At 64.6% G+C, this 22597-nt stretch overlaps 10 protein-coding genes across 10 annotated transcripts in view; 6 read left to right on the top strand and 4 right to left on the bottom strand.

Annotated features, from left to right (window-relative positions):
* CHLNCDRAFT_136923 (hypothetical protein) overlaps positions 1 to 724 on the top strand; it is a gene marked incomplete at both ends in the record, with an annotated part of 5397 nt that extends 4673 nt beyond the window's left edge. Inside the window, 2 exons of the mRNA XM_005845191.1 lie at positions 4 to 144; positions 404 to 724. Of these exons, the coding sequence (XP_005845253.1) occupies positions 4 to 144; positions 404 to 724 (462 nt within the window). The remainder of the gene's footprint in view (positions 1 to 3; positions 145 to 403) is intronic.
* A 490-nt stretch (positions 725 to 1214) lies between these two features.
* CHLNCDRAFT_25913 (hypothetical protein) lies at positions 1215 to 1874 on the bottom strand (the record flags this gene model as incomplete). Its single annotated transcript, XM_005845326.1, has 3 exons — positions 1215 to 1430; positions 1558 to 1617; positions 1749 to 1874. 3 exons carry the CDS (start codon positions 1872 to 1874, stop codon positions 1215 to 1217), a joined length of 402 nt encoding a protein of 133 aa, XP_005845388.1.
* Positions 1875 to 2127: 253 nt separating this feature from the next.
* Positions 2128 to 3028, top strand: CHLNCDRAFT_136925 (hypothetical protein; the record flags this gene model as incomplete). Its single annotated transcript, XM_005845192.1, has 3 exons — positions 2128 to 2243; positions 2395 to 2805; positions 2908 to 3028. 3 exons carry the CDS (start codon positions 2128 to 2130, stop codon positions 3026 to 3028), a joined length of 648 nt encoding a protein of 215 aa, XP_005845254.1.
* A 332-nt stretch (positions 3029 to 3360) lies between these two features.
* CHLNCDRAFT_25996 (hypothetical protein) lies at positions 3361 to 4608 on the bottom strand (the record flags this gene model as incomplete). The annotated part of the gene is made up of 6 exons (XM_005845327.1): positions 3361 to 3465; positions 3569 to 3695; positions 3809 to 3905; positions 3963 to 4117; positions 4208 to 4272; positions 4462 to 4608. 6 exons carry the CDS (start codon positions 4606 to 4608, stop codon positions 3361 to 3363), a joined length of 696 nt encoding a protein of 231 aa, XP_005845389.1.
* Positions 4609 to 4844: 236 nt separating this feature from the next.
* Positions 4845 to 5265, top strand: CHLNCDRAFT_136927 (hypothetical protein; the record flags this gene model as incomplete). The annotated part of the gene is made up of 3 exons (XM_005845193.1): positions 4845 to 4862; positions 4974 to 5057; positions 5176 to 5265. The coding sequence occupies 3 exons, from the start codon at positions 4845 to 4847 to the stop codon at positions 5263 to 5265; spliced, it is 192 nt and encodes a 63-aa protein (XP_005845255.1).
* Positions 5266 to 5304: 39 nt separating this feature from the next.
* CHLNCDRAFT_136928 (hypothetical protein) lies at positions 5305 to 7068 on the top strand (the record flags this gene model as incomplete). Its single annotated transcript, XM_005845194.1, has 5 exons — positions 5305 to 5675; positions 5810 to 5939; positions 6113 to 6396; positions 6564 to 6652; positions 6818 to 7068. The coding sequence occupies 5 exons, from the start codon at positions 5305 to 5307 to the stop codon at positions 7066 to 7068; spliced, it is 1125 nt and encodes a 374-aa protein (XP_005845256.1).
* A 217-nt stretch (positions 7069 to 7285) lies between these two features.
* Positions 7286 to 7471, bottom strand: CHLNCDRAFT_15250 (hypothetical protein; the record flags this gene model as incomplete). The annotated part of the gene is made up of 1 exon (XM_005845328.1): positions 7286 to 7471. A coding segment is annotated over one exon (186 nt), but the record flags the coding sequence as incomplete, so codon positions are not given.
* A 691-nt stretch (positions 7472 to 8162) lies between these two features.
* Positions 8163 to 9583, top strand: CHLNCDRAFT_136930 (hypothetical protein; the record flags this gene model as incomplete). Its single annotated transcript, XM_005845195.1, has 3 exons — positions 8163 to 8489; positions 8602 to 9124; positions 9261 to 9583. 3 exons carry the CDS (start codon positions 8163 to 8165, stop codon positions 9581 to 9583), a joined length of 1173 nt encoding a protein of 390 aa, XP_005845257.1.
* Positions 9584 to 9788: 205 nt separating this feature from the next.
* Positions 9789 to 12094, top strand: CHLNCDRAFT_136931 (hypothetical protein; the record flags this gene model as incomplete). Its single annotated transcript, XM_005845196.1, has 6 exons — positions 9789 to 9868; positions 10086 to 10713; positions 10896 to 11036; positions 11174 to 11331; positions 11473 to 11581; positions 11804 to 12094. The coding sequence occupies 6 exons, from the start codon at positions 9789 to 9791 to the stop codon at positions 12092 to 12094; spliced, it is 1407 nt and encodes a 468-aa protein (XP_005845258.1).
* A 401-nt stretch (positions 12095 to 12495) lies between these two features.
* CHLNCDRAFT_136932 (hypothetical protein) lies at positions 12496 to 22460 on the bottom strand (the record flags this gene model as incomplete). Its single annotated transcript, XM_005845329.1, has 36 exons — positions 12496 to 12598; positions 12828 to 12902; positions 13001 to 13077; positions 13257 to 13325; positions 13400 to 13642; positions 14178 to 14245; positions 14398 to 14475; positions 14646 to 14797; positions 14935 to 15007; positions 15211 to 15277; positions 15436 to 15519; positions 15661 to 15746; positions 15852 to 15953; positions 16113 to 16223; positions 16413 to 16500; positions 16668 to 16762; positions 16953 to 17077; positions 17224 to 17276; positions 17427 to 17541; positions 17641 to 17710; positions 17875 to 17986; positions 18170 to 18282; positions 18456 to 18564; positions 18719 to 18811; positions 18979 to 19072; positions 19230 to 19534; positions 19731 to 19874; positions 20037 to 20120; positions 20272 to 20345; positions 20479 to 20576; positions 20680 to 20768; positions 20891 to 21005; positions 21200 to 21300; positions 21461 to 21892; positions 22020 to 22151; positions 22338 to 22460. 36 exons carry the CDS (start codon positions 22458 to 22460, stop codon positions 12496 to 12498), a joined length of 4152 nt encoding a protein of 1383 aa, XP_005845391.1.
* Between the last annotated feature and the right edge of the window lie 137 nt (positions 22461 to 22597).

Genomic DNA, 22597 nt, shown 5'->3' on the forward strand with positions numbered 1-22597 from the left:
CAGGCGCTGATGCACTTCATGGTGAACAGCGTGCAGCGCGGCCTGCAGCAGCACCTCATCCGCAAGCTGTACCGCGAGGAGCTGTTTGAGGCGATCATGGAGGAGCGGCAGGACATCGCCGCCAAGCGCAGCCAGTGCCAGGAGGTGGGGCGCAGGTTGGGGCGCAGGCAGCGGGTGGGCGGGCGGCAAGGGAATTGCCGCCAAGTGCGGTGAGCTGTGAGTGAGTGCAGGTGGGCAGCAGGGCAGGCAGGAGGGTGAAAAGCAATGAAGATGATGAAGATGGGGCAGCGGCATGCAGCCGTGCTAGTGGTCCTGCCTGCAAAGGCACAGCAGCGTGGCCTGAGACGCTGCTGGGACTGACATGCCTGCCTGCAACCGGCGTTGCTGTGCCCTGGCTGTGCAGGCGCTGCGCGCGCTTCGGTCGGCGCAGACGACGCTGGAGGGCCTGCCGGCGGAGCTGCTGGGCCGGGTCAACCAGAGCGGCCGCTGGTCGTTCAAGCAGATGCTGCAGGCCGCGGAGAGCAGCCCCGAGCAGGCCCGCGGCGGCTACCAGCAGGGTGCAGCCAACGGCGGCGTGCCGATGCGGCGCCTGCCTGTGGCGCCCGCCGCCGCACAGCAAGCGCACCAGCAGCAGCTGACCGCGGCGCAGAAGGCAGCAATGTCTGCTGTGTCCCTTCTGAGCGGCGGAATCGCGGCGCACCGCACCAACCTCAGCCCGCCGTGAGGCGGCATGCCTTTTGTCGCCAAAACTGGGTCCATCCCTTCTGAGGCTCTGCTGGCTTGCCCCGCTGCCTGGCGTGTGCCTCTGCCCTCCCAACCCATGATTCCCTACTCTGTTGATGCCCCTGCCGTGTACATTTTGAGACTGCTTGCGCCCCTCCTGCCTGCGTTGTTGTTGCTCTTATCCTCTGCTCTTCCGCTGCTCCCTACCCCATCCCTCTGTACCCAACATCTCTGCTCCGCACGCTACCCCAAACCTGCCACTGGTGTATCGGCATGGCATGATACAGTGCTGTAAGTGCACCTCATTCAGCCCCTTATGCTTGGGGTGAGATCAGGTTACCTGGTGTGTGCACCGCCGCATCAGCAGCAGAATGCATGGTCAGTTCGAGCCTAAGCAGGAGAGAATTGCAGCACAAGCAGAGTAGAGCGGACAGTGTGCAGGCATTTGCCGGAAAACAGCACAGCTAAGGGGAGAGGCGAGCGTTGCGCTCCTACTTTGGCGCCGCTGTGGCTGAAGCCGCCACCTTTGGCGCTTCCTGGCTGCTGCTGCTGCTGCTGCTGCTGCTGCTGCTGCCGCGCATGAAGCGCACTTGGTCCACCAGGGCCTTGAAGCTGTACGGCTCGTTCATCGCCAGCTCAGACAGCATCTTGCGGTTGATCTGGATGTTCTCCTGCTTCAGGCCGTGGATCAGCTCAGAGTACTTGACCTGCCGCCAGCGGCCAGGTGGGCGGTGCGGTGCGGTCAGAAGGGCATTGATGTGGGCGATGGTGGTGGCAATGCGGGCGGGACAACAGGCAACGCAGCGGCGAGGTGCGGCTGGGGTAGCGGCTCACCCCGTACTGGCGGCTGCCTGCAGTGATGCGCGTGATCCACAGGGACCGCATGTCCCGCTTCTGCACAGCGGCATGGTTGACCGATAGCATGGAATCAGCATGAGGCGGTGGCGGCGGTGGCGGCGGCGGCGGCGGCGGCGGCGCCATGCCCCGAGGCTGGGGCAACAGCCAACCAGCACCATCCAGCCCACCTTGGTCCTGCGGTCTCTAAAGGCATACTGCAAGCTCTTCTCCACCCTCTCCCGGGCTATCCGTATGCAGTTCTTTGCTCGCCCTCTGAACCCCTTGGCTAGCTTGAAAACTTTGGTCTTGTTCATCTCCGACTGCTGCGGCCGCTGAATTACTCTGCCCGCCCCGCCAGGGAGTGCATACAGAGGGAGATGCAGGGAGCGGGCAAACAATGGTGCGGTTGCCACTCTCTTAGTGATGCCAGGGTGCACAGAATGTGGTGCAGGGTTGCGAAGCGCCAGTTTGACGCTCGAAGCCATGAGTACCTGCGCCGCTGTACCTCGCGCAGGGCAAACTCACAAATCCAGCGTCGCACGCAGGATTGGATCATCGCAGGGGGCCATGGGGGGAGTGCTGAGGACTCTGACAGTGCTGCTGGCGGTAGGGGCGCTCCTTGCTGGGGTGTGCGCAGCTCCCTGGCCCCTCCAGCAGCGGCTCGCCTGCCCCGAGCTCCCCAGGTCAGGAACAATGCGGATGTGGAAGGATGCAATCGTGCCGGAGGTCTAAGACCCTGCTTGGGAACCAAGCTTTGGCACTGGAGGCGGTGGGGCACTGCCGCTCAACTTGGCCCGACTTCTTGTTCTCTGTTGTTTTCCGCTCTCCCTGCAGGCCGCAGTACACGGATTATGCCAAGATGGCCCGCTGGCTGGTTCACCAGTTGGAGTGGGGAACCGTCTCAACGATCAGCCGCCACCTCGGTGGCACGCCATTCGGCAATGCGCTGTCCTTTGGCGACGGGCCCAGGTGCCAGCCCACGGGGCGCCTGCTGTTCTACCTGACGACCATGGATGCCACCGCGCAGGACCTGGCATACAACAGCAATGCCAGCCTGACGATATGCGAAGCGCAGCTGGAGGGGTCGTGCAGCGGAGTAGATCCCGAGGACCCCACCTGCGCCAAGCTGAGCCTGTCAGGCAGCCTGGAGCGTGTGCCGGCCGGGCAGGTGGAGGAGGCGGAGCGGCTGCTGTTCTCACGGCATCCCGACATGCGCGGGTGGCCAGCGGGCCACGCGTTCCACATGTGAGTGTGATGCCATCGTGCTTGTGATGGTGCTTGCAGCGCTGATTGGGGCTGTTGATGCTGACCCTTTGGGGCACACCCTGTCCTGCCCTTCACCTGCAGCTACGAGCTGCACATTGCGACCGCCCGACTGCTAGACTGGTTCGGGGGGGCGCACGATATCAGTGCGCCAGAATACTTTGCAGCAGAGCTGCGGGACCACAGCGGCGAGGCCATCGCGTAGCTGCCTGAGCTTTGCATCTGCAGGGGGAGCTGCGCCTGTTCCATCGACTGCTTTGCCACTCTGTACTCTACTGTTTCCATATCCCTGTCCGTGGCTGATGTAATCTGTCTTTCGCCAGCAAACAAGTGCAGTTACAGACTAGCTCAGCAGGGTTCAACGCATGCGGCAGGCGCTTCAAAGCGCAACTCGCGCCATGAGGTAGCACCATGCGTTAATGTGTCAAGCCAGATGAGCGGTACGATTGAAGAACAGCAGGCAGCGCCACATGGCGACGGTACTGCTGCGGTGCCCAGCCAGTACTGCCGGCAGTTCATCATGCCGAGGCAGCGCAGCTATGCCGCTGCCTGCCACTCCTCGTGGAAGCGGTCGACAAACTCCTGCATGAAGGCGTGCCGCCCCTCCGCCATCTCCCGCCCCGCTGCCGTTCGCATCAAGTCCTGCACAGGGAGCGCCAGCCTGGCAGTCTGAGGCAGTCTTGTCCTGCGCACGCCTGCAGTCTCCCAGTCATGCCAATGCGCCTCTGTCTAGACATGGCAGCACCTTTAGCTTGAACAGCTTTTCCGCGAAATGGGTCATCGTGGTCTGCTGCGCCGTCTTGTCGACGTACTGCTGCTGCGTCAAGGCCTCCCGTGGCAGCACCGCAGGGTCGTGCAGCACGCGGTTGAACCTGCAGGGCCATGCATGGAAACTTGGCAGGGTGGTTTCCGGCTGTCCAATGCAGGCGTGGATGCGACGCCCCAGCTGGCAGGGATCCGCCCTGCTCCCAAGCCGGTTTCTCACCTGCCGCCAAATGTCAGACAGCGAGCGATGCCGATGGCGCCAATCGCATCCAGTCTGTCTGCATCCTGCACCACCGCTAGCACACGCTGCTGCGAGTCTTGCTGCATGGCATCGCCTCCGCAGCCCTTGTCGGCGCCTCTGCTGCCGCTGCTACTGGCTGCGCCGTCTGCCCCTCCGTCCCTCCTGCCCAGCTCCTCTTTAAATCCCAGGTTGTCCACCACATACATGATCAGCTCCTGCTCCTCTGCGCTCAGAGCCAGCTCACCCAGGAAGCGCTGCAGGGCGGCGCGGTCCGCCTCGGGATCTGCGCTGCATTCACAGCCGGGGGACACAGGATGCTTGAACGCCACGGGAGCCTCCCAGGAACAGGCTGCTTTGATCCCACAAGGGAACGCGCACCTGTACTTATGATCTGCGACATCATGGCAAAGAGCAGCGAGCTCGGCTAGCTGCTGCTCGGCGACCTGCAAACGGGTGATGAAGGCGGCGGCGTGTGTCCAACAACGGGTGGCGGCGGCATGTGACCATCAAGGCGGCGGCGTGTGGTCATGAATAATGTGGTCATGAATGGGTGCATAGCTATGCATAGCAACGGGCAGCAATTTGCCTGCATCCGCACGCCACCCACCGACAACTGAACCGACAACCGCCACCCACCGACCCACCGACAAATGATCCGACAACCGCACAGTCATGTTTCGGACGCGGTGGATGTGCCACCAGTCGTGTGATGAGTCGTGATTGGCCAGCTTCTGCTTCACAAACGCTTCTGCGGCCTGGACTCGGCTGGCGTGCGCCATGGCCATCTCCAGGTAGTGAGGAAGCAGCAGAGGAAGCAACCAGGAAGAAGAGGGTACGCGGGAGGATCTACATTCGCGCAACCACGCATTCCTGTGCTTTTCCCGACCTGGCAGCAGTACCTGGACAGTACGGCGGGGCCCCGACCTCTCGGATTGCAACCACCACGGAGCAACCCTCGACAAAAGCTGCTGGATGCCTTTGCCACCCAACAGCAGCTGCCATCGTTCAACTCGGCATGGCCAGTGACATCCAAGTGAGTCTGGCGCGTGCCTGCAGCAGCAGGGAATGCTGAGATGTCAGAGAACTTGGCATCTGCCCCGAGCACACGCCACTGTGCCGAGTGCAAACCTTCACTCTGCTGCAGGCGGAGACCCTGCAGCAGCTGTCCCCCTGTGACGTGGCTGCGCTCCAGAAGTGCCTGAAGGAGAACAAGGGAGACCGGCAGAAGGTGCCGGTTGCCCACCGGCCGAGCGCGGCCGCCGCCTGCACCTACCTCCGCTGCCGCTGCTTGTCGCTCGTCTGCCATTTGCACAGCATTCAACCAGCTCTGCCCCCTCTGCCTGCAGTGCTTGGAGGAGATTACCGCCTTCCAGCGGGCCTGCAGCAAGGGCAAGCCGGGCCCGAAGGCAGCGCAGCCGGCCCCGCAGCAGCAGTGACCCTCGAGCTCAGCCTATCACCGTTCCATTCCGCGAGCCATGAGCGGTGCAAGCGCCACGGTGCAGCAGGCGGCAGAGGATGCATGCACCACCATGCAGGCTGCGTTGGCTTCGCTCAAGGATGCCTGCGACGCCTCCTGCCCGGCGCCGTCGCGGCAGCAGGTGCAGTCGGCTACTCACCTGCTCCGCATGGAGGTTGCCAAGCTGGGCCTGGTGTACAACCAGCAGCAGCAGGGCAGCTCGCCCACAGTGGAGGAGGCTACAGCCCTGCTGGGGGGCTTCCAGCAAGCCGTCTGCACGCTGTGCATGCTCTACACATCCATCGCCGCCGCCGCCGGCGGGCCCACGCTGCGCCAGAGCCTGCATCAGACCGCCACGTCGGTTGTCGAGGCCTGCGCGGCGCTCATCAGGTGCCCAAATGGCGTGCCTCCTGCCTGCCTGCTTGCCCAGTTAGCGGCATGGCTCGGCTGCTCATGTGCCGGCATGGGACATGGAAGGCGAGCCCTGTCTGTCGGCCCACTCTCTGATGCCTGGCTTGCCGCAGGGGCGCGGTGGTTGGCGGCTTGCGCGGCCCTCAGCTCATGGTGCTGTCTGGCTTCTGCCTGGAGATGCTGGAAGCTGCCGGCAAGGCGCCGCTTAACAACCGCACAGCCATTGGCCGCGCCATCACGCGGGTGGGTGCGCATCTTCTGTTCCTGTGTGTGTATGGCTACCGGCATTTGTTGGTAGTTGTCTGCGTGCTTTGGGGCCAGGTCGGCCAGCCCTGCCAGCCCTGCTGCCGTGCTGAGGCCCAATGGCTTGCACCATGCTGGGCACTCATCTCATAAATATGCTATGCATGCTGCAGGTCCTGAAGCAGCTGGCAGATGCGCAGAAGGAGCTGAGCGAGGCAGTGCAGGCGGCCGAAGCGGAGGAAGAGGCAGGTGCAGCCAACGGCAGCGCCAGCGCCGAGCAGCAGAACGGCACTGCGGCAGCAGCAGCAGAAGATGATGCCGACTCTGATGCGGGCTTCGGGTTTGAGGAGGAGGCGTTTGGCGCGGAGCAGGTGGCGGTGGCGCGGCACGTGCGCGCTATGCTGGCAGCCACTGTGGGCCTGGTCAGGGCGGTGGTGAGGCAGCTGCTGGCGGAGAGGTGCGTCCAGGGATGGGCGGGCCGTGGCCTGCCACAGCCCGCCGGTGGCCTGCATGTCGAGAGCGCCGGGCAGCTGCTGCCGGCATGGTGGCTGCACCATCTGTTGCCCTTTTCAGGCGACTGGGTCCTCATCTCCTCGACTTCCCCTATCCCTGTCTGTCATGCAGGGAGGGGTTGGGCGAGGAGGCGGTGGAGGGGTGGGAGTCGATGCTGTATCATGTCAAGACGCTGAGCCCGCTGTGCGATGACCTCTCAGGTGCGCGGCAGCCCATCAAGGCAGCTCATCATGCCGAGCCGCTGCCCATCACAGGGCAGCAACTGCGAGGAGGCCCGCAACTGCCCTCCACCGCCCCGCTCTGTGCTGCTCTGTCCAGCAGCTGTCCCAGCACTGCGCCGTCGCGCTGGTCCCCTGCACCTGCAGCGGCCACCTACCCGCCTCAAGACCCAGAAGAGCTTGCTTCTGCGGCAGAGGCGTTGGCCACAAGCTGCGCACTGCTGCTGGAGGAGTGCCCCGAGGGAGCTCCCTCTGCAGCAGCAGACAGTGCGCCGGCGCAGGAGCAGTCGCAGGAGCGGGGGCCGGTAGCGCTGCAGGCTCCGATGGAAGAGGTGATGAACACGCATCGCGGGCTGGTGCAGCAGCTGGCAGCTGGTAACGACGACGCTGCACAGTAGGTGCCCAGCTTTAGGCTTGCCGGTGCGGTGGTGAGCTGCCAGCTTCTGTTTGTTACAAGATTGGTTACAAGGGCAAGGTGTAGTAGAGGAGGTTGGTAAACGCAGGCGACAATCAAGGCCGATTATGTTTGACAGAAGGGACATGCCGGTGCCGCCGCTTTTCAGAAGTGCGGTTGTGTAAGCATCAGCAAGGCACTCAGAAGGGCTTCTCCTCGCTGAACAGGTCTTTGTTGAACAGGCTATTGGTCCCGTGGCGCCGCACCAGCTGCGGCACCTCTGCCGGTGGGTCCAGCCCCAGCTCAACTGCCCGCTCCCAGCGCTCTAGCCGCGTGATGCCAGAGCAGGGCCCAAAGCGGCTGTCCAGATCGAACTGGCGCAGCGTTGCCTCGTCGGCTGCATCCTGCTCGGCGTCTGCCGGCGGTGCTGCTGCTGCTGCCTGCGGTGGCGCAACTGCAGCTGCTGACGGCTCTGCCTTCTTGCCGCGGGTCGCGGGGATTCGAGATTTTGACTGCCGAAACAGGTCTGTGACCTTGGGCCCCTGCTTGGACATCGCGCTGCTGTTCATCAGCGCTGCAGCAAGGACAGGCGGGCCCCGGAATTGAGGAGGATGAGCGAGGCGGAGAACGGCGTCAGGCAGGCGGCCGCCGGGCGGGAGTTGCGTCATTTGGCCTGCATGTGGCGGAGCGGGGCGTGGAGCGCCATCAAGGCCAGGGCGCACCTTGGTAGCCTGTGGGCAGCAGATCTCACGGAATCAAGACCGTGGGAGTGAGCTGGGGTTGCAGATGGCGTAGATGCGGGGTCCACGGGTGCCAGCCGAGGTCTGCCACTGCGAATACAGAACGTGGCAAGCCTGCAGGAATCTCGAGAGGGCGGGAGAGGCGAGACAAGTGCGCGCTTCCATGTGGGCAGGGCGGGCAATCTTTCCAGACCCCGCATGCATCGCCACAAAGCAATTGGGCATTGGTGTAGGCTTCAGGTCACTGCTGCAGCGTCCGGCGGCGCTGCCAGGGCCGCAGTGCTTGCCGCAAGTCAACTGATCTCCGGCCGCCTCCCTCTGGCAGCTCTCTCCAGTCTGAGCAGGCCCGCTGGTCCCCATGGTGAAGCGGGAGCAGCAGCAGCAGGCTTGCGTCATCGAGGTGCTGGATGCCCCGGTGGCGGCAGCGGCGGCGGGCTCGGAGCGCGAGCGCGTGCTTGGGCGGCTGGCAGAGCGAGAGGAGCAGCGCACCGCCACAACTGCCAGGCGCCTAGAGGAGCTGGAGGTCACCGCCGATCCTCGGGAGTCCGTAGACGCTTTCTTGGAGGAGTTTGCCGAGCGGCGGCAGCAGCTCGAGGCAGCGCTGTCAGCGGCGGCTGCAGGGGAGCCCGGCAGCGGCACGGCAGAGCTGACGGCCCTTGCTAAGCAGATTGCGGATTTGGAGAAGGTGCGTGGGGTGGGTGGGGGGGTGCATGAGTAGATGAATCTGGCATTGCTTGGCATCGGTGGGAGGGCATAAGCCAGCCATCAATGTGCCTGGACCTCTTGTCGCCCCGCAGGCAGTGGCCGATGCCACATACTTCCTCCCAGCCTACGACCTGCGCCAGGCCACGCTGGCCCTGGCCGCGTTGCGGGAGCAGCAGGAGGCGGCAGCAGCTGCCCTGCAGCCCCGCAAGCGGTTTGCGTTCAACCGCAAGGCAGCAGCGCCAAAGGAGCCGGAAGGCGACGCTGCCAGCAGCGACACTACCAGCAGCAACGGGGCGCTGGCAACAGGCCCGCCCGCCAGCAGCCAGCCACAGCAGGACATGCAGCTGCCTGCAGAGCAGCAGTCTGCAGGGCAGCAGCAAGGCGCTGCTATCAGCGGGCCCGACAGCGGCAATTCCCAGGGCAGCACCATCAGCGGCCTTCGGGGCCAGGTGCTGATACTGAGCCGTGAGGATGCGGCCGGCAAGGAGTTCACGCTGTCAGACCTTGAAGAGTGCACCATCTACCTGCTAGCCCCGCTGGCAGCCCTGTTCCTGCACGGCCTGCGGCGCTGCAGGGTCTATACGGGACCCGTGGCGGGCGCCTGCTTTGTGGAAGGTAAGCGGGCTCGCCTCAGCTGGCCTTGCGGCAGCCGTGGCGGCACGCCACGACTCGCCTGGTGCCACAGGCTGCTGACCCGTGCGGCCTTGCATGGGCTTTGCTGGTGTGCCCCTGTGCCTCGCCCGCCCCACAGGCGCCAGCGACAGCACGTTGATGATTGCGGCGCGCCAGGTGCGCATCCACTCCGCCGCCGCCACAGATTTCTACCTGCGGGTGCGCAGCCACCCCATCATCGAGCACTCGGCGGGGCTGCGCTTTGCGCCGTACGCGCCCGCCTACCCAGGAGCGCAGCGGGACCTTGAGGAGCAGGGGCTGGCAGAGGATGGTGCCGCCATGTGGCGCCAGGTCAACGACTTTGGCTGGCTGCGGGCCACGTGCTCGCCCCACTGGACCGTGCTGCCCGAGTCTGAGCGGGCGGCGGTGCCGGCAGCCGCGGCGGCGCTGCCAGCGGCGTGACGCGTGGCGGCTGTGCATGATTATTCTTTCACTTACTTTCGTGTCCCACTTTCAAAACATTTCTCGCGAAATGAAGGTGGCACAGCCATGTGTTTGGATGCTGGAGCGCCGTCCCGCTGGCGCCGTCGCCATGTGGTCAAATGAGTGCCTACCCGGTTTCAGCGCCTGCAATCGTGCCAGGCGCTCCCGCGGAGCGGCCTGCACCATGTACGAGCCGTTGAGCGCCGTGCTTGCGAGTGTCGACCTTCTTCAAGCGATACTCGCAAACGTAGAGCAGCACGAGCTGTGAGTCCTGCAAACGCTGAATGCAAGCTGCCTTTGCCCACTGCCGCACGCCGGAAGGGTTGGGAGGCAGCGCGGTGGCGGCCGCTGGCGGCGGCCTTCGGTAACACCGCCTTCGGCCGCGGCTGCAGCCACAGCAGCGGCCACCAATCAAACGCCACACCTCACTGCTTCCAAAGCGAGCCCATGGAGCTCCCTTCCCCCACCCCTGTTGCTGCAGGCGGGCCACGGCACCCCTGGTGTGCAGGGGCTTTGCGGCGGCGCTGGCGTCACCCGGCGCCTGCTGGCGCCAGCTGAGTGTGGACGGCCTCCTCCAAGACCCGCCGCTGGAGGATGCTGCAGACGCCCACCTCTTCTGGGCGCGGCTGGCCGCCTGGGTCGCGCCGCGTGCGGCCGGCATGCGCACCCTGCGCCTCACCAACCTTCGGTACCTGCTGCTGCCGCTGGGGCAGGCGGGGCGGCATGCCGCCCTGGCTGCCGTCTGGTCGGCCCTGTCGCCGCCCGTGGGGCTGCACACGCTCGAGCTGGGGCGCAGCTCCATCACCCTGGCGCCAGGCACGGTGGCCAGCCTGGGCTGCCTCACGGCGTTGCGCCGCCTGTGCCTGCACACGTCAGGCCCTGTAGATACTGCCGAGCTGGACGCTCTGGCAGACAGCCTGCCGCAGCTGGAAGCGCTGTCGATCTGCCTGCTGCGCCGCCGCGGCCAGCACAGCGTCTTCAGGGGCCCCTTCCCCGGCCGCCTGACGCGGCTGCGCCGCCTGCGGACGCTGCACCTGGAGGCGCCGTATGGACCCATCCACGGCGCCACCTGCGTGCTGCCCGACAGCATCGCAGAGTGGGGGCGCCAGGTGTGCTAAGGCGCTGCGGCAGGCGCGGGCAGCTGTTCAGCGGTGGCAGCGAGCCCGCTGACCTCCACCTCTCACAAAGCGGCCGCCTGGCGTGGCTGCTATTTGCTGTCCTGCTCCCTACCTCCCTTCCTCCGTATTACTCTCACCCTCTCCATCGCCCTCTTCGCTACTGCTGCTTCCAGATGGAGGAGCTGCACCTCATCAACCTCGGCCTGGAGCGCATCCCGCCTTCAATTGGAAAGCTGGGGTCGCTGCGTGAGCTGCTGCTGGGGCGCAACCGGCTGGGCGCGCAGCTTGACGCGCTGCCGCAAGAGCTGACCCAGGTCTGCCAGGGGCGCACTGGCCCTGCATGCCTGCCGATGGCTGTGCGGCCTCCCAGCCGCCACCGTTTGAGTACCATCTGGCGCGCCCACCCCGCCCAGCCCTTCCAATGCACCCCCCTAATCTGCCTCTGATGCAGCTGACGGCGCTGACGCTGTTGGAGCTCCAGTACAATGGATTTGAGGCGGGGGCACCGGCGGTGGTTGGGGAGCTGACATCCCTGCAGGGGCTCAACCTGGGCGGCAATCTGTGGGGCTCGGCTGCTGCCGACCTGCCTCGGGAGTTTAGCCAGCTCACGTGAGTGGCTTGACCTTCGCTGGCATGGAAGCGACAGCTGTCGGTGCTGCCATGCGCAGCACGCCTTCTGGCAGCAGCACCATGCAGCGCATGGGAGTGTTGAGATGGCGCCCGGCCTGTGCTCCTCCCGGTGGACTGCAGGCAGCTCAGGCACCTGACCCTTACCAACACCGAGCTCACCGTGCTGCCGCCAGTTGTGTGCGGCCTGAGCCGCCTGGAGCTCCTCAGGCTGAACATCAACCAGCTGCAGGTGAGCAGGCCTAGAAGGAGGGCCTCGCCTATCCTTGGGTTGGTCGAGCGCTGCCAAGGCACGTTTTATGAAGTGAAGGCATTGCTGGCCCACCACTTTTCACACCCAGCAAAATCATTGCCCTTGATGCCCACCACTTCACACGCCCAGCAACGCTGCCCGCATTTTGACCTAGTTTCGTCCGGCCCCTGCATCCTCCCTGCGGCCTTCTGTGTGATGCAGACGCTGCCTGGCGGGCCGTACCTGCGAAGCCTCAAGACTCTGGACCTCTCTCACAACCGCTTCGCCGCCGGATACCCTGCCGCGCTGGCGGGCGCCACCCACCTGCAGCTGATTGCTTTCCAATTCAGAGGCACCCACTACAGCGACCCGGTCGTGGCGCTGCGCGAGGCCATGGCGCCTCAGGCTGCGGCAGCGCCGGCGCCGGCACATGCGGGGCCGCTGGCTGTAGCAGCGGCTGTCGTGCTGCCGCCGGAGCTGCTGCCAGGCGAAGCAATGGCCATGGAAGACTGAGGCCCGAGTTGTAGCTCGCGCTGGGCTGCTCAAACCCGTTGTTGAATTGTTTTGACGGCGGGCTCTGCTTCTGGCTGCTGTACGCATTGACAGCCTGCTGAGACATTCCCACTCCCTTCTCCGCATCCCACTCCCTTCTCCTGCATCCCAATCCCTTCTCCTGCATCATCTATACTGACATGTGGCTCTCATTGTTGTATTGCAACAGAAGGCAGTTTGGCGACTTTGGAGGGTGGAACAGCATGCAGGTGCGGCACAGGGCACATGATCAGAGAGGGCGCAGGCGCCGAGGGCGGGAGAATCCGCTAGTGTAATCTTGTCAGTTTGGCTTGGGGCCGCAGCGTTCAGCTGTGGCTGGCCGGGGCGCGTGCATTACCGCCGCTTCTTTCTTCCTTTCCGCCTCACACCTGCACCTGCGCCCTCAGGTACTTGCTCATCGCCGCGCTCACAAACTCCGACAGGCTCTGCCCGTCCTCGTTCGCCCAGCTGTTCTCACCCATGGGCCTGCACGCATGGCACACCCATGCGGCGGTCACCGCCGGTGACATGGCATGGTGGAGTATAAAGTATACCAATTCCATTCTGAGTGGCAAGCTGTGAATGCGCTCTGCGTCATCTGTGAAAATCGCTGGAGGTTCCTGGCAGGCACACACAGCCGCATTCCCACAAACGCTGCCCGCCTGCGGCAGATGCTGGCTGCTCCCATGCCTGCATCTGCCCTACGCGCCTGAACTCCTGGAAGTCCTTGTCCTCAAACGGCTCAAACAGGTTGCTCTCCACCACCAGCATGCGGCGCTGAGGATCCTTCCTGCGGGGCAATGGGCGCACGGAGCAAGTATCTGCTAGGCTGCTACCAGGAGAGAAGTTGTGAGTGCGTAACTTCTGTCATACATTGCTCTGGCGCACCTGATCACCAGCTGGCCGTCGTATGGCAGCAGCACGTGCATGGCACCGCGCTCCGGCTTGACTTCATAATCAAACTCCTGAAACATGCCATGAAAAAATTGCACACGGGTGAGGGGGGGAGAGGGAGGACGGCTGATGGAGTGCAGGGTGAGGGCGAGGAGGAGCCAACCCAGCCCCAGGCACGCAAGCGCTGGCCCAACTGGCCACTGGCAGCTGACTGCTCTGCTGCCTCAGGGCCAATGCTAAGGGGCCGCACCTCGCCCTCCGCCTCTCGCAGGCCCCGCTCAATGCGAGTCCACAGGCCCCCAAGGTACAGGTCAGCCACCTGCACCACGGCATCTGTGGGTTGCCACAGATGTTGCGACACAGTCAACGGCGGCACGGCACAGGCCCCCCCACCGTTCCAAACTCCTCCTCTGACAGCTCCTGGAAATCAACAGGAGCCATCCCTCCCTTCTCCAGCCGCTCTCCGCCCGTGGTGGCAGCAGCAGAGCTGACGGCTGCGGTGTCGCCGGCAGACGCCAGGGCGCTGGCGGCGTCGGCGGCGGCGTCCGCCCGCTGCTCTCTGGACGCCCACCCAAAGGCCACATCGCTGTGGAAGGCGTTTGTGAGCAGAACTGGCACCGCTGCGGCTTCCAAAGCCTGCAGGGGAGCAAGCCCACTGGGCACGCCCGCCGCCGCCGGGCACAGCAGCAGCCTGGCGGCTGCCAGCCTCGAGCACACCGCCCTGCGCAGCATGGCTGCCGCGTGGGGAATGCGCACTGTGTTGCAGGACTGCCAATCTAGAGCATCTGCTGACGTGTCCAAGGTTGCTGGCACCCCATATTCGCCCCATTATCTGTTCTGATCGTTGCAATTCACAAGACAAATCTTGCCAGGGAAATGTATGCGTCCCAGGGTGTGCCGCCGCCACCAGGCGTCAGCAAAAGCTCGAGCAATTGAGAGAGCTCAGATGAATCGCTACCAGAGGCAGCCATATGCATCATTCGTTGTAGTCCTGTACACGTACAAGCGCCGTCACTCGGGCTGCTGCAGCCCGTCTTGGCAGTCAGGAGCAGCCATGGATAGCGCCGCCGCGGTCAACAGTACCACCAGTGCGTCATTTGATCAGTCACGTCGATAATCAGTCCGGTACATCAGTCCCTGCCGAGCATCAGCTGCTGCCCGTCTCCCCCACCGCCTCTGTGTCATACACCAGCCAGTGCAGGTCCTCGATTGTCAGCTTGCTGCTGCGGTCCACCGGGGCTGCAAGCAGCGCAGGTGGGCACGGCCGAGCACACCCAAGTTGTACACGATTGGAGCTAGCAGCCCATCCTGACTTGAGCAGCAACAGCTGTTTGCCCAGTCATGGACCAGAGGCAGCAGAACCGGACTTGGATTGCAGGCGACCGCCACACCTGCACCATCCTCCAGGTCGTCGTCGGTGCTGCCATCGCGCTGCTTCATGTACTCAACAATCTTCTCCTCGATCGTCCCTGCAGCATGGAGAACAGAGGTTGGTGGCGCCGTGGGCTCGGAACGTCAGCACGCGTCTTTTTCCACCAGGGTGGCGGACAGGCATGCGCATACACCAGCCGTGCCTCTCGCCCACGCTACATGCACCGACCGCCAGCTGCCCATCACACCCAGCCAGCAGCCCACCCACCCTTCATGATCAGGCGCGTCACCGTGACTGCGCGCTGCTGCCCCAGCCGGTTGCACCGCCCGATGGCCTGCTCCTCAAAGGCTGGGTTCAGCACGGGCTCGCACAGCACCACATGTGTGCCGGCGGTGAGCGTCACGCCCGCGCCACCGGTCCTGCGGCAGCAGAGGACAGGCGACCAACGTCGGGGCGGCCGTGACGTGCAGTACGTGGTCCGCTGCTGATGGGCAGGCAGAGGAAGCAAACAACGAAGCCTGCACTTTTAGCTGGCATTGATGCAGCCACCGCTCACCGGTGGGTGAGGAAGAAGACTTGGGTGGGGGGCGCCTGCTGGAAGTCGGCAATCGCCTGGCCGCGCTTCTCTACTGGCAGGGCGGCACAGGCACGCAAGCCAGGCAGCGCATCGTTGGCACGATGAATGTGGCAATGAGGGTGGCACAGGCCGTGCAGGCGGCGATTGGGAGATGAACAGGCACCGACTGGAACGGCCAGCCCTCCCCCCATCACAGCCCTTTCCGACTGCCTGGCCCCCGCCTGCCCCCGCTTGAACCCCAGCGCTGCCGCTCACCCGACTTGGCGTTGGTCAGCAGGTCCCGGCTGTCCAGACCCAGCTCCGGCAGCCGCCGCTTCACCGCCTGCAGCCGCAAGGCAGGTGCACTGCAGCCTCCTGAGGCTCACGGCAAGGGACTCGAGGCAGGCGGGCAGGCAGCTAACAAACGAGCAGGCAAGCAAAGCGAGCGGGGCCCTCCTATTTGCCTGCATCCCAGCAGCTGACGCCGGCTGTGACTCCCACCTGCAGCAGCGCCTTGTACTCGCTGAACACCACCACCTTTTCCGAGGCGCCCTTGCCGCGCAGCACATCCAGCACTTTCTCCACCTGCGAAAGTAGAGTGCCAGATCAGAGGGGCTGCCTTCTGGTTAGGATTGATGGCTTCTAGTCCGCTTGCCCATCCGGCATTCCATGAAGGTGCCTCGGCTCTACCCAACCGCACATCGCTCCCCTCCAACTGCATCCCACCTTGCTGTCAAAGGTGTAGGTCACGTTCTTGTACCGCCCAGTGGCCGCATCGTAGTACTGCTCCCCGGTGGGCTGCTTGTAGGCACCTGCAGCAGAAATGCGCGTGTGGCGGTGGTGATTCTGGTGGTAGTGCTGGCCTGGCCGCCAGCCTGGACCCAGCCCAAGGCTGGTCCCCCGCAGCACACACTCACATGACGCCGCCTGGCGTAGTGGCCCCACGAGCGCCCGCAGCTTGTTCATGTGCTTGCCCAGGTCCAGCTTGTGATCCTCCCAATCGGGGCCCTGCATCATGGCTGCAGCAACGGGGGCCAACGGGGCGGCGGGAGGTGAAGGGTAGGGGTCAACGGGGGCACCAGCAGGTGCCAAGCAGCGCATCAATGAGGTATGCCACAGGCAGCGCTGGTACAAGCCGTTACTGCCCGCCAGCCATTTGGCAGGTGTGTGTGGCGCACCCTCCACATGCTCGGGGTCCAGCCTGGCCTTCCACATGATCTGATAGTACTTGTCGACCTGGTCCTGCTGCGTCTGGCGGTACCACCGCGCATCCTCCTCGCTCAGATCACCTGCAAGCAAGGGCGGCAGGCAGGCGAGCCGGTCGGTAGGGGCAGCAAAGGGCAATGGCAACGGGTGTCCGGCTGGCTGCCATTCATGACTCCTCGCCAAAACCCAGCTGCTGCCGCCTACGCCTGCGCCGTGCCTGCTGGTTGCAGACTTCAGCACGCACTGCGCGGGCGAAACATTCAGGCACTCACACGTGATGACCCTGTCCTTGGTGGGCGGCAGCTCCAGGTTCACCCGCCCATCAATCTTGCCCGCCTTGCTGTAAAACACCATCGAGTTCTGCAGGCCAGGAGGGGGCAGGCGGAATCAGCAGGCGCCAGCTGGACACGTGGGGGGCGCCTGCGTTTCTTCTGGTGGCAATCATATCCCAGCCGGAGCCGGCTTGCTGCGCATGAACAACGTCAGGAAGGCAGGCAGGCGGAGAGAGCACGTCACCATCTACCAACCTTGAGCACATGCGTGAGCGCCCCGGGATAGTGTGTGAAGACAGGGGCGTGGGGCGCCAGCTTGAGGAAAGACCAGAGGGATGCCATCGTGTCCACTGCAGCGGCAAGGGGAGCGAGTACTTCCAGTGAGGGTTGGGGGCTGGGGATTTGAAGCTTGGAGAGCAGCAGGCACCCATGCAGCCTGAGCACGGTCGCCAAGGCCCTGTCAGCTACTGCCCAGGAGCAGTGGCAGTGGACGGAACGTGCCGCATGGACTGCTGCAGGCACGCCACGGCGGCTTCTCACGGTTGTTGTCGTTGTCGGGCGTGCCAGAGAGGCCCCAGCGGTGGCAGGCCATCAGCTCGCCATCGGCCAGCAGGCTGCTCTGCTGCTGCACCTCGTCAATCACGATGCGGTGCCAGAAAACATTGCTGCAGGGGGGATGGGGCGGCCAGGAGAGAAAATGTGGGGCAGCAATGGCACAGGCTGTGCTGTGCGAATTGCTGCCGCAGCCAGCTGCAGGGCAAGGCCACAAGAAAATGTGCATCGACAGAGCTGATGGGCAAATCATTCGCACCGGATGGTCTGCAGATTGGAGGAGTGCTTGAGGGTGTTGATGTCGCAGATCACCTGCAGGCAAAAACAGCAAGTGAGGAGCCACCACGGCGCAGCGCACGCTCGGCCTCAAGTGCAGGGTAGCTCCTGGGCTGCCCCCCAGCAGCAAACATGTCCTGCCCTGCTGCCAGCCAGCCGGGCCAGGTCGCCGCAGCCGCGCCTCACCACATCGAAGCTGGCCAGCATCTTGCAGTCGTGCACCAGCGGCTGCGCCTTGGTGCCGCCCACCCACTTGAGGAGGGTGAGGCGGTGGGCTGTGGTCTTGCGGAACTCGGCCTCCCTGCAGGCCAGCCACAGCAGTTGGTGCACAACTGTGTTACAACAATGGGCAGGCTCCAATGGTGACTTCCCGTCGAACCACCCCCGCTTGCTACCTCACCACTGGTTGACAATGGATGTGGGAACCACAATCAGCGTGCCACCGTGGGGCATGTTGTTGACGATGGCCGCTGCACGCATGGCAGCAAGACGAGCACCGCCAGCCTGGATCAGCCGGCAGGTGTGACAGCCAGCAGCGGATCTGGCGGCAACCTTCCAGCACTTCTGCACGGCAGCACAGCCTGGTGCTGCGGTCAGGGAAGCTGGCGGCCCAGCATGTTACTGGGAGGCTCACACAGGTGGTCGTTGGAGCGCAGGGTCTGGTGGGCGCGGTTCTTGCGCCACCCGGCGGCCGGAGGGTTCAGCTGGATGATGGCCACCACGCAGGCGGTCTTGCCCATGCCCACCTGTGCAGGGCAGAGCAGGGCAAAGCAGGGCAAAGCAGGGGATGCAGGTGGTTAAAAGCTGCCATCAGCTTTCCGATGCTGCCTCTGAATCAGTCTGACCTGCGGAGCAGAGTAGCAGCAACGACCAGCACAGAAACTATGGCCTAGAGGCCTGCCCGTTGCACCAGCAAGGCGCCGCCTCACCTCAAGCGCCACCAGGCCAGTGCCGCCGCAGGCGTGCACCCACTGCTGGGCCTCGATCTTGCTGGTGGTGAAGCGCATCTGGCCCGTGATTGGGCAAATAAAGGCAAAGACCTCTGCAGAACCAGCAGCAAAGCCGCAGCAGCTGTGAGGATCGGGCGGTGGGCGCAAGGCACCGCATGGCAAACTGCCCAGAAGCGGGGCGGCGGCAGGCCAAGGAAAGCGAGGCAGCGTTGCGAGCCGCATGCTGTGCGCTGCGTCCCCACTTCCTGCAGCCGCGCATGCGCACCAGGGTGGTTGGGCAGGTTTAGCTGCACCCAGAGGTGGCGGGAGGAGCCGCCAGGCGCCTGCTCCTCAGCTAGCATGTGGGCCACGGTCCGCTGCTGATATGCCGACAGCTGCAGGCAGGTGAGGGGGTGACAAGCCAAGCAGGGATGAGGCACAGCATTGTGCCGCCTGTGCACGCACAGCATTGCTGCATTTGCACTCTGCGTTTACCAGACCATGTGAAGCAGGACGCAGCACGCAAACCGCAGGCACAGGGCAGCGCACCTGTAGCTTGAAGCTGCTGCCGCACAGCTGCTTGACCTCTGGCGGGACGGGCCGCTGCACCGCCTCAACCAGTCGCTTGACGATGCCGTCGAACTGTGTGCGGGAGAAAACAAGGAAGACACTTGAAGGCCTCAAAAGGGCCAGAGGTAGGAGAAGAAGGCATGGTGGTGAGGGAGACGAGCAGGCACAGTTGAATGCAGCCGGCACCCTGTAGCACCAGCAGCGGCCCCGAAAAAGTGTGCCGCACAGCCTGCACCCACCTGCCCCTTGCCCAGAGGTGCGTCGGGCGGCAGCACGCTGTCGAGGCCTCGCGCCTCCACCTCCAGGTCAGTCGCCGCCGCTGCTGCTTTCAGCCTGTACGCTCAAGAGAATGCCCACGAGGGAAAGAGTTGTGGTTGGGCGTGGATGCAGCAGCAGTGGTGGTGCGAGCCACTCATCCAAGCCTGGCTGCATTGTTTTGCGTGGCCCACCCCAGGGAGCCACTGCCAACCGCATGCCAGCGCCGCCCCACCTGTGCATCTGCTCGGCAAAAGGCGTACCATGGTGCTGATCCAGCTGGCCCAGCAGCAGCGCCAGGTCCACAGCCACCATCTCCTCCTCAACCACCACCTCGCAGGTGTCGAAATCCATCCCCTCGGTCCTGCGCTTCCACACCGTGTTCACCAGGTTGGCGCCGGGGCGGTCCTTGGGCCAGGTGACGTACAGGACCAGCTTCAGGGAGCGGCAGCCCGGCTGGCGGTTGATGTGGGCCCCCACCGAGCACTTGGTGGTGGCGCTGTACTTGTCCACCTCCTCCAGCCACCGCCAGTGCTGCGCCTGCACCCAGCAAACATACACCGCATCGCAAGCAGAGCAACCAATGACGAGAGGCGCGGCAGCGAGCTGATGGCGCACCGCAGCCGTGTGTGTTGGGCTGGGCTGCACGCGCCCTGGCTGACGTGCAGGCGAGACACGCAGCAGGGGCAGTTCACCCCCACCACCCCGCCTACCCTGTCACCCATGCCCCGCCCACCTGATTCTCCAGCACCAGGTCTCCAGCCTGCAGCGCCTTCCACACATGCGCCCAGCCCACATCGCCGTCCCGCCCCGGCTCCAGCTCGGCGGCTGCCTGCCCACCCAGCGACACATACCGCAGCGCGCGGCGGCCCAGCATGATCTGCGGCAGTGAGAAGCCGAGGAGAGCGAGGGGACGGCTGGTTTGGAGGTTCTGCTTGGAAGAGGACAGAAGGGTCCTGCTGTGGTCTCCAGGCTGCTGCTCCCGCACTTCCCCCACCCATAACCGCACTGCGCCAGCGGCCAGTCTCCCCTGCCTCCCCACCTGCTCAATGGGCAGAGCGGGGCCCTGGGGGAAGCTCCAGCAGTCCCACAGCAGGGTGTGGGGGTCCTCGGTGGCAGGCAGGTTCTGCAAGGCAGCGGCAGCTGGCAACATGTGAGGCCGGGCGAGGCTGGCGACATGAATCGGGGAGCTGTGGGGAGTGAAAAGAGAAAAAAGCCTGCCCCGAGGCCGGCGCCGCGGCAAGTGCCTGGTAGCGCAGGCGCAAACGCTGCTCCACAAAAGCCGCCACCGCCTCCTGGCAGTACTCGGTCTGCAGAAGCTCCCGAAGGCCATCCTTGCTCATGCCACCGGCTGCAGCAGGGAGGGGCACCGGCCAGCGCATGGGCGGGCGAACCAGAGAACAGGACAGCGCAGCTGGTGTGGACAGCAGGCCCGCACACCATACCGCCCAGCCAGGCCTTGCCCTACGTGCCGCTGGCCTCACCATCATCCGCATTGGGCTTGCCATCCAGGGTGCCGGTGAAGAGCAGGCGCATCAGCTTCTTCACGATCGGATCGGTGCGTTTGTACTCCACCCACCGCCTGCAGCAAGCATCGGCGATTAGAAACCAGCTGCTACTAATAACGGCTGTAATGCTGCGAGACATGAGCCAGCAGCGGCAGCCATCGGCGGCAGCGACCCCACTTGTATCCATCCTTTTGCTTCTTGTCGCCCAGGCAGTTGGCGGCCTGCTCATCCCAGTCCTCAGCGATGAAATCCACCAGTTCAGTCAGCTGCATGAGTGACAAGCGGGCAGGCGAGCAGGCGGGCAAACGTCAGCATCGAATCACACCTCTATGCAGGCACCCACCCTGCCTCCATACAGCCAACACACATGCGCAAACACATGCCGCACAGGGCTGAACAGGGTTGGCCCTCCCCGGCTTGCCTTCTCTAGTGACATGAAGTCCCGCAGGATCTCCTCCAAGCCCTGCCGGCAGCGGCCCTCCCAACCCATTGAGTATTGGCCGCTGCAATGAGGCAGGCAGGCGGGTGGGCAGGCCAGGCCAGGCAGGGGAAGATTGGCCAGGGAGGTGAGGAGAGCAGGACAAGATAGGTGGCAGGCAGGCAGAGATCTGTGATTTGAGTTGCGCAGCAGCAGGGCGTGCGAACAGCGTGGGACTTGAGATGGCGCAAGTGGGCGTAGCCTGCTGCCGGGCCGCACCTGCGCGCCTCCGGGCCCAAGTCTTCTACCACCTCCTCCTCCACCACCTCCTCCTCCTCACCCAGGTCCTCCTCTGCCTCGCCAGCATCCTGCTGGGCAGCCTGCAGGGGACGCAGCGCCGTATTGTCAGTGCCGAGGGCCAACCCGATGGCAGGCAGGAGAAGAAGCTGCCATAAGGGCAGCACCAGAGCAGTGGATGTGCGAGGGCTGCTCTGCAATGACGCAGGCAGGCAGCAGAGACAGCAGCTCATGCAAGCACACCTGCACCTGGGGCTCCACCCGCGCAGTAGGCTGCGACGGGCGGCTCGCAACCACGACCGAGCTGATGCGTGCCTTCCTGCTGCGCCGCTGCTGCTGGGCCCGCTCTTCAGCCTCCTCCTGCTGCTGCGTGTCGCCATCCTGCTGCCGCGCCGCCGCCGCCGCCTCCAGCTGCTTGCGCTGGCGCCGAGTGAGCATGCATGGCTGGCTGCCGCCAGCCTCCTGCTCCTCCTCTGGCTGGGGCCGCCTGCCCGAGCGGCGGCGGGCAGCGGGGGGAGCTGACAGCGGCATGGCATGATCTTCCAGCGCTGCCCCATCCTCCTTGTCCTCCTCCTCCTGCTGCTGCTCCTCCTCTGCCTCTTCGTCCTCTACCTCGTCAGCTGCCGAGGCCTGCCGCTCCACCTGCTGCTCCTCAGGGCTGCTGAACGCCGGCATCTGCAAGCAAGGATGCAGAGGCGCGCACACAGAGAGTCAATCAAGAGTTTGGGCTTGTCCTGCCTGCTTGCCTCCTTGCTGCTCAGTGGGTGCTGCATGCAGGCGGGCTCCAGCTGGCACCACCCACCTCTCGAATTTTGAGCAGAATCCGCTTGGCCACTGTGCGGGAGGCCCCCGTATCAATGAGAAGCTGCTCGTCTGCTTCCAGCAGGGTCTGCCCATCAAACAGCTCCCCGCGGGCGTTCCACTCGATGATGAGCTGCAGGGAGGGGCAGGGGCCGCGGATGGAAGCGGCGGCGTGTTGTGACGCGGGTGGCGGGCGGCAGATGGCGGCAGCCTGCAAGCGCGGCCTGCGACCGCGGTGCAGCGATCTGAAGCAAGTACTTGCATCCTCAAAAGATGAAAGGGAGGGAAGGGAGGGGGGGAGGGAGGGCTGGCGACAGACCTGGTCAGCTAAGTCGAGGGGGATCGATGCCTTCAGCCATGACTCGACTTCCTCCCGCTGCGATGACGCGGTGAGGATTGCGGGAGGTTCGGTGGCCTTCCGCTTGCCCCGCTGGGGCGGCATTTTTTCAAGCTCGTCGCTGCTGCTGCCTGATTCCGTACCCTGCTCGCTTCACCTGGGGATTGTCAAAGACGCAGCAGAGAGTACGAGAGGATTGCAGTCAGGCCGGCCTTGTTGACTTTTGCATTTTGAGCGGCACA

Source organism: Chlorella variabilis, assembly GCF_000147415.1.
Source record: "Chlorella variabilis unplaced genomic scaffold CHLNCscaffold_18, whole genome shotgun sequence".
Lineage (NCBI taxonomy): Eukaryota > Viridiplantae > Chlorophyta > Trebouxiophyceae > Chlorellales > Chlorellaceae > Chlorella > Chlorella variabilis.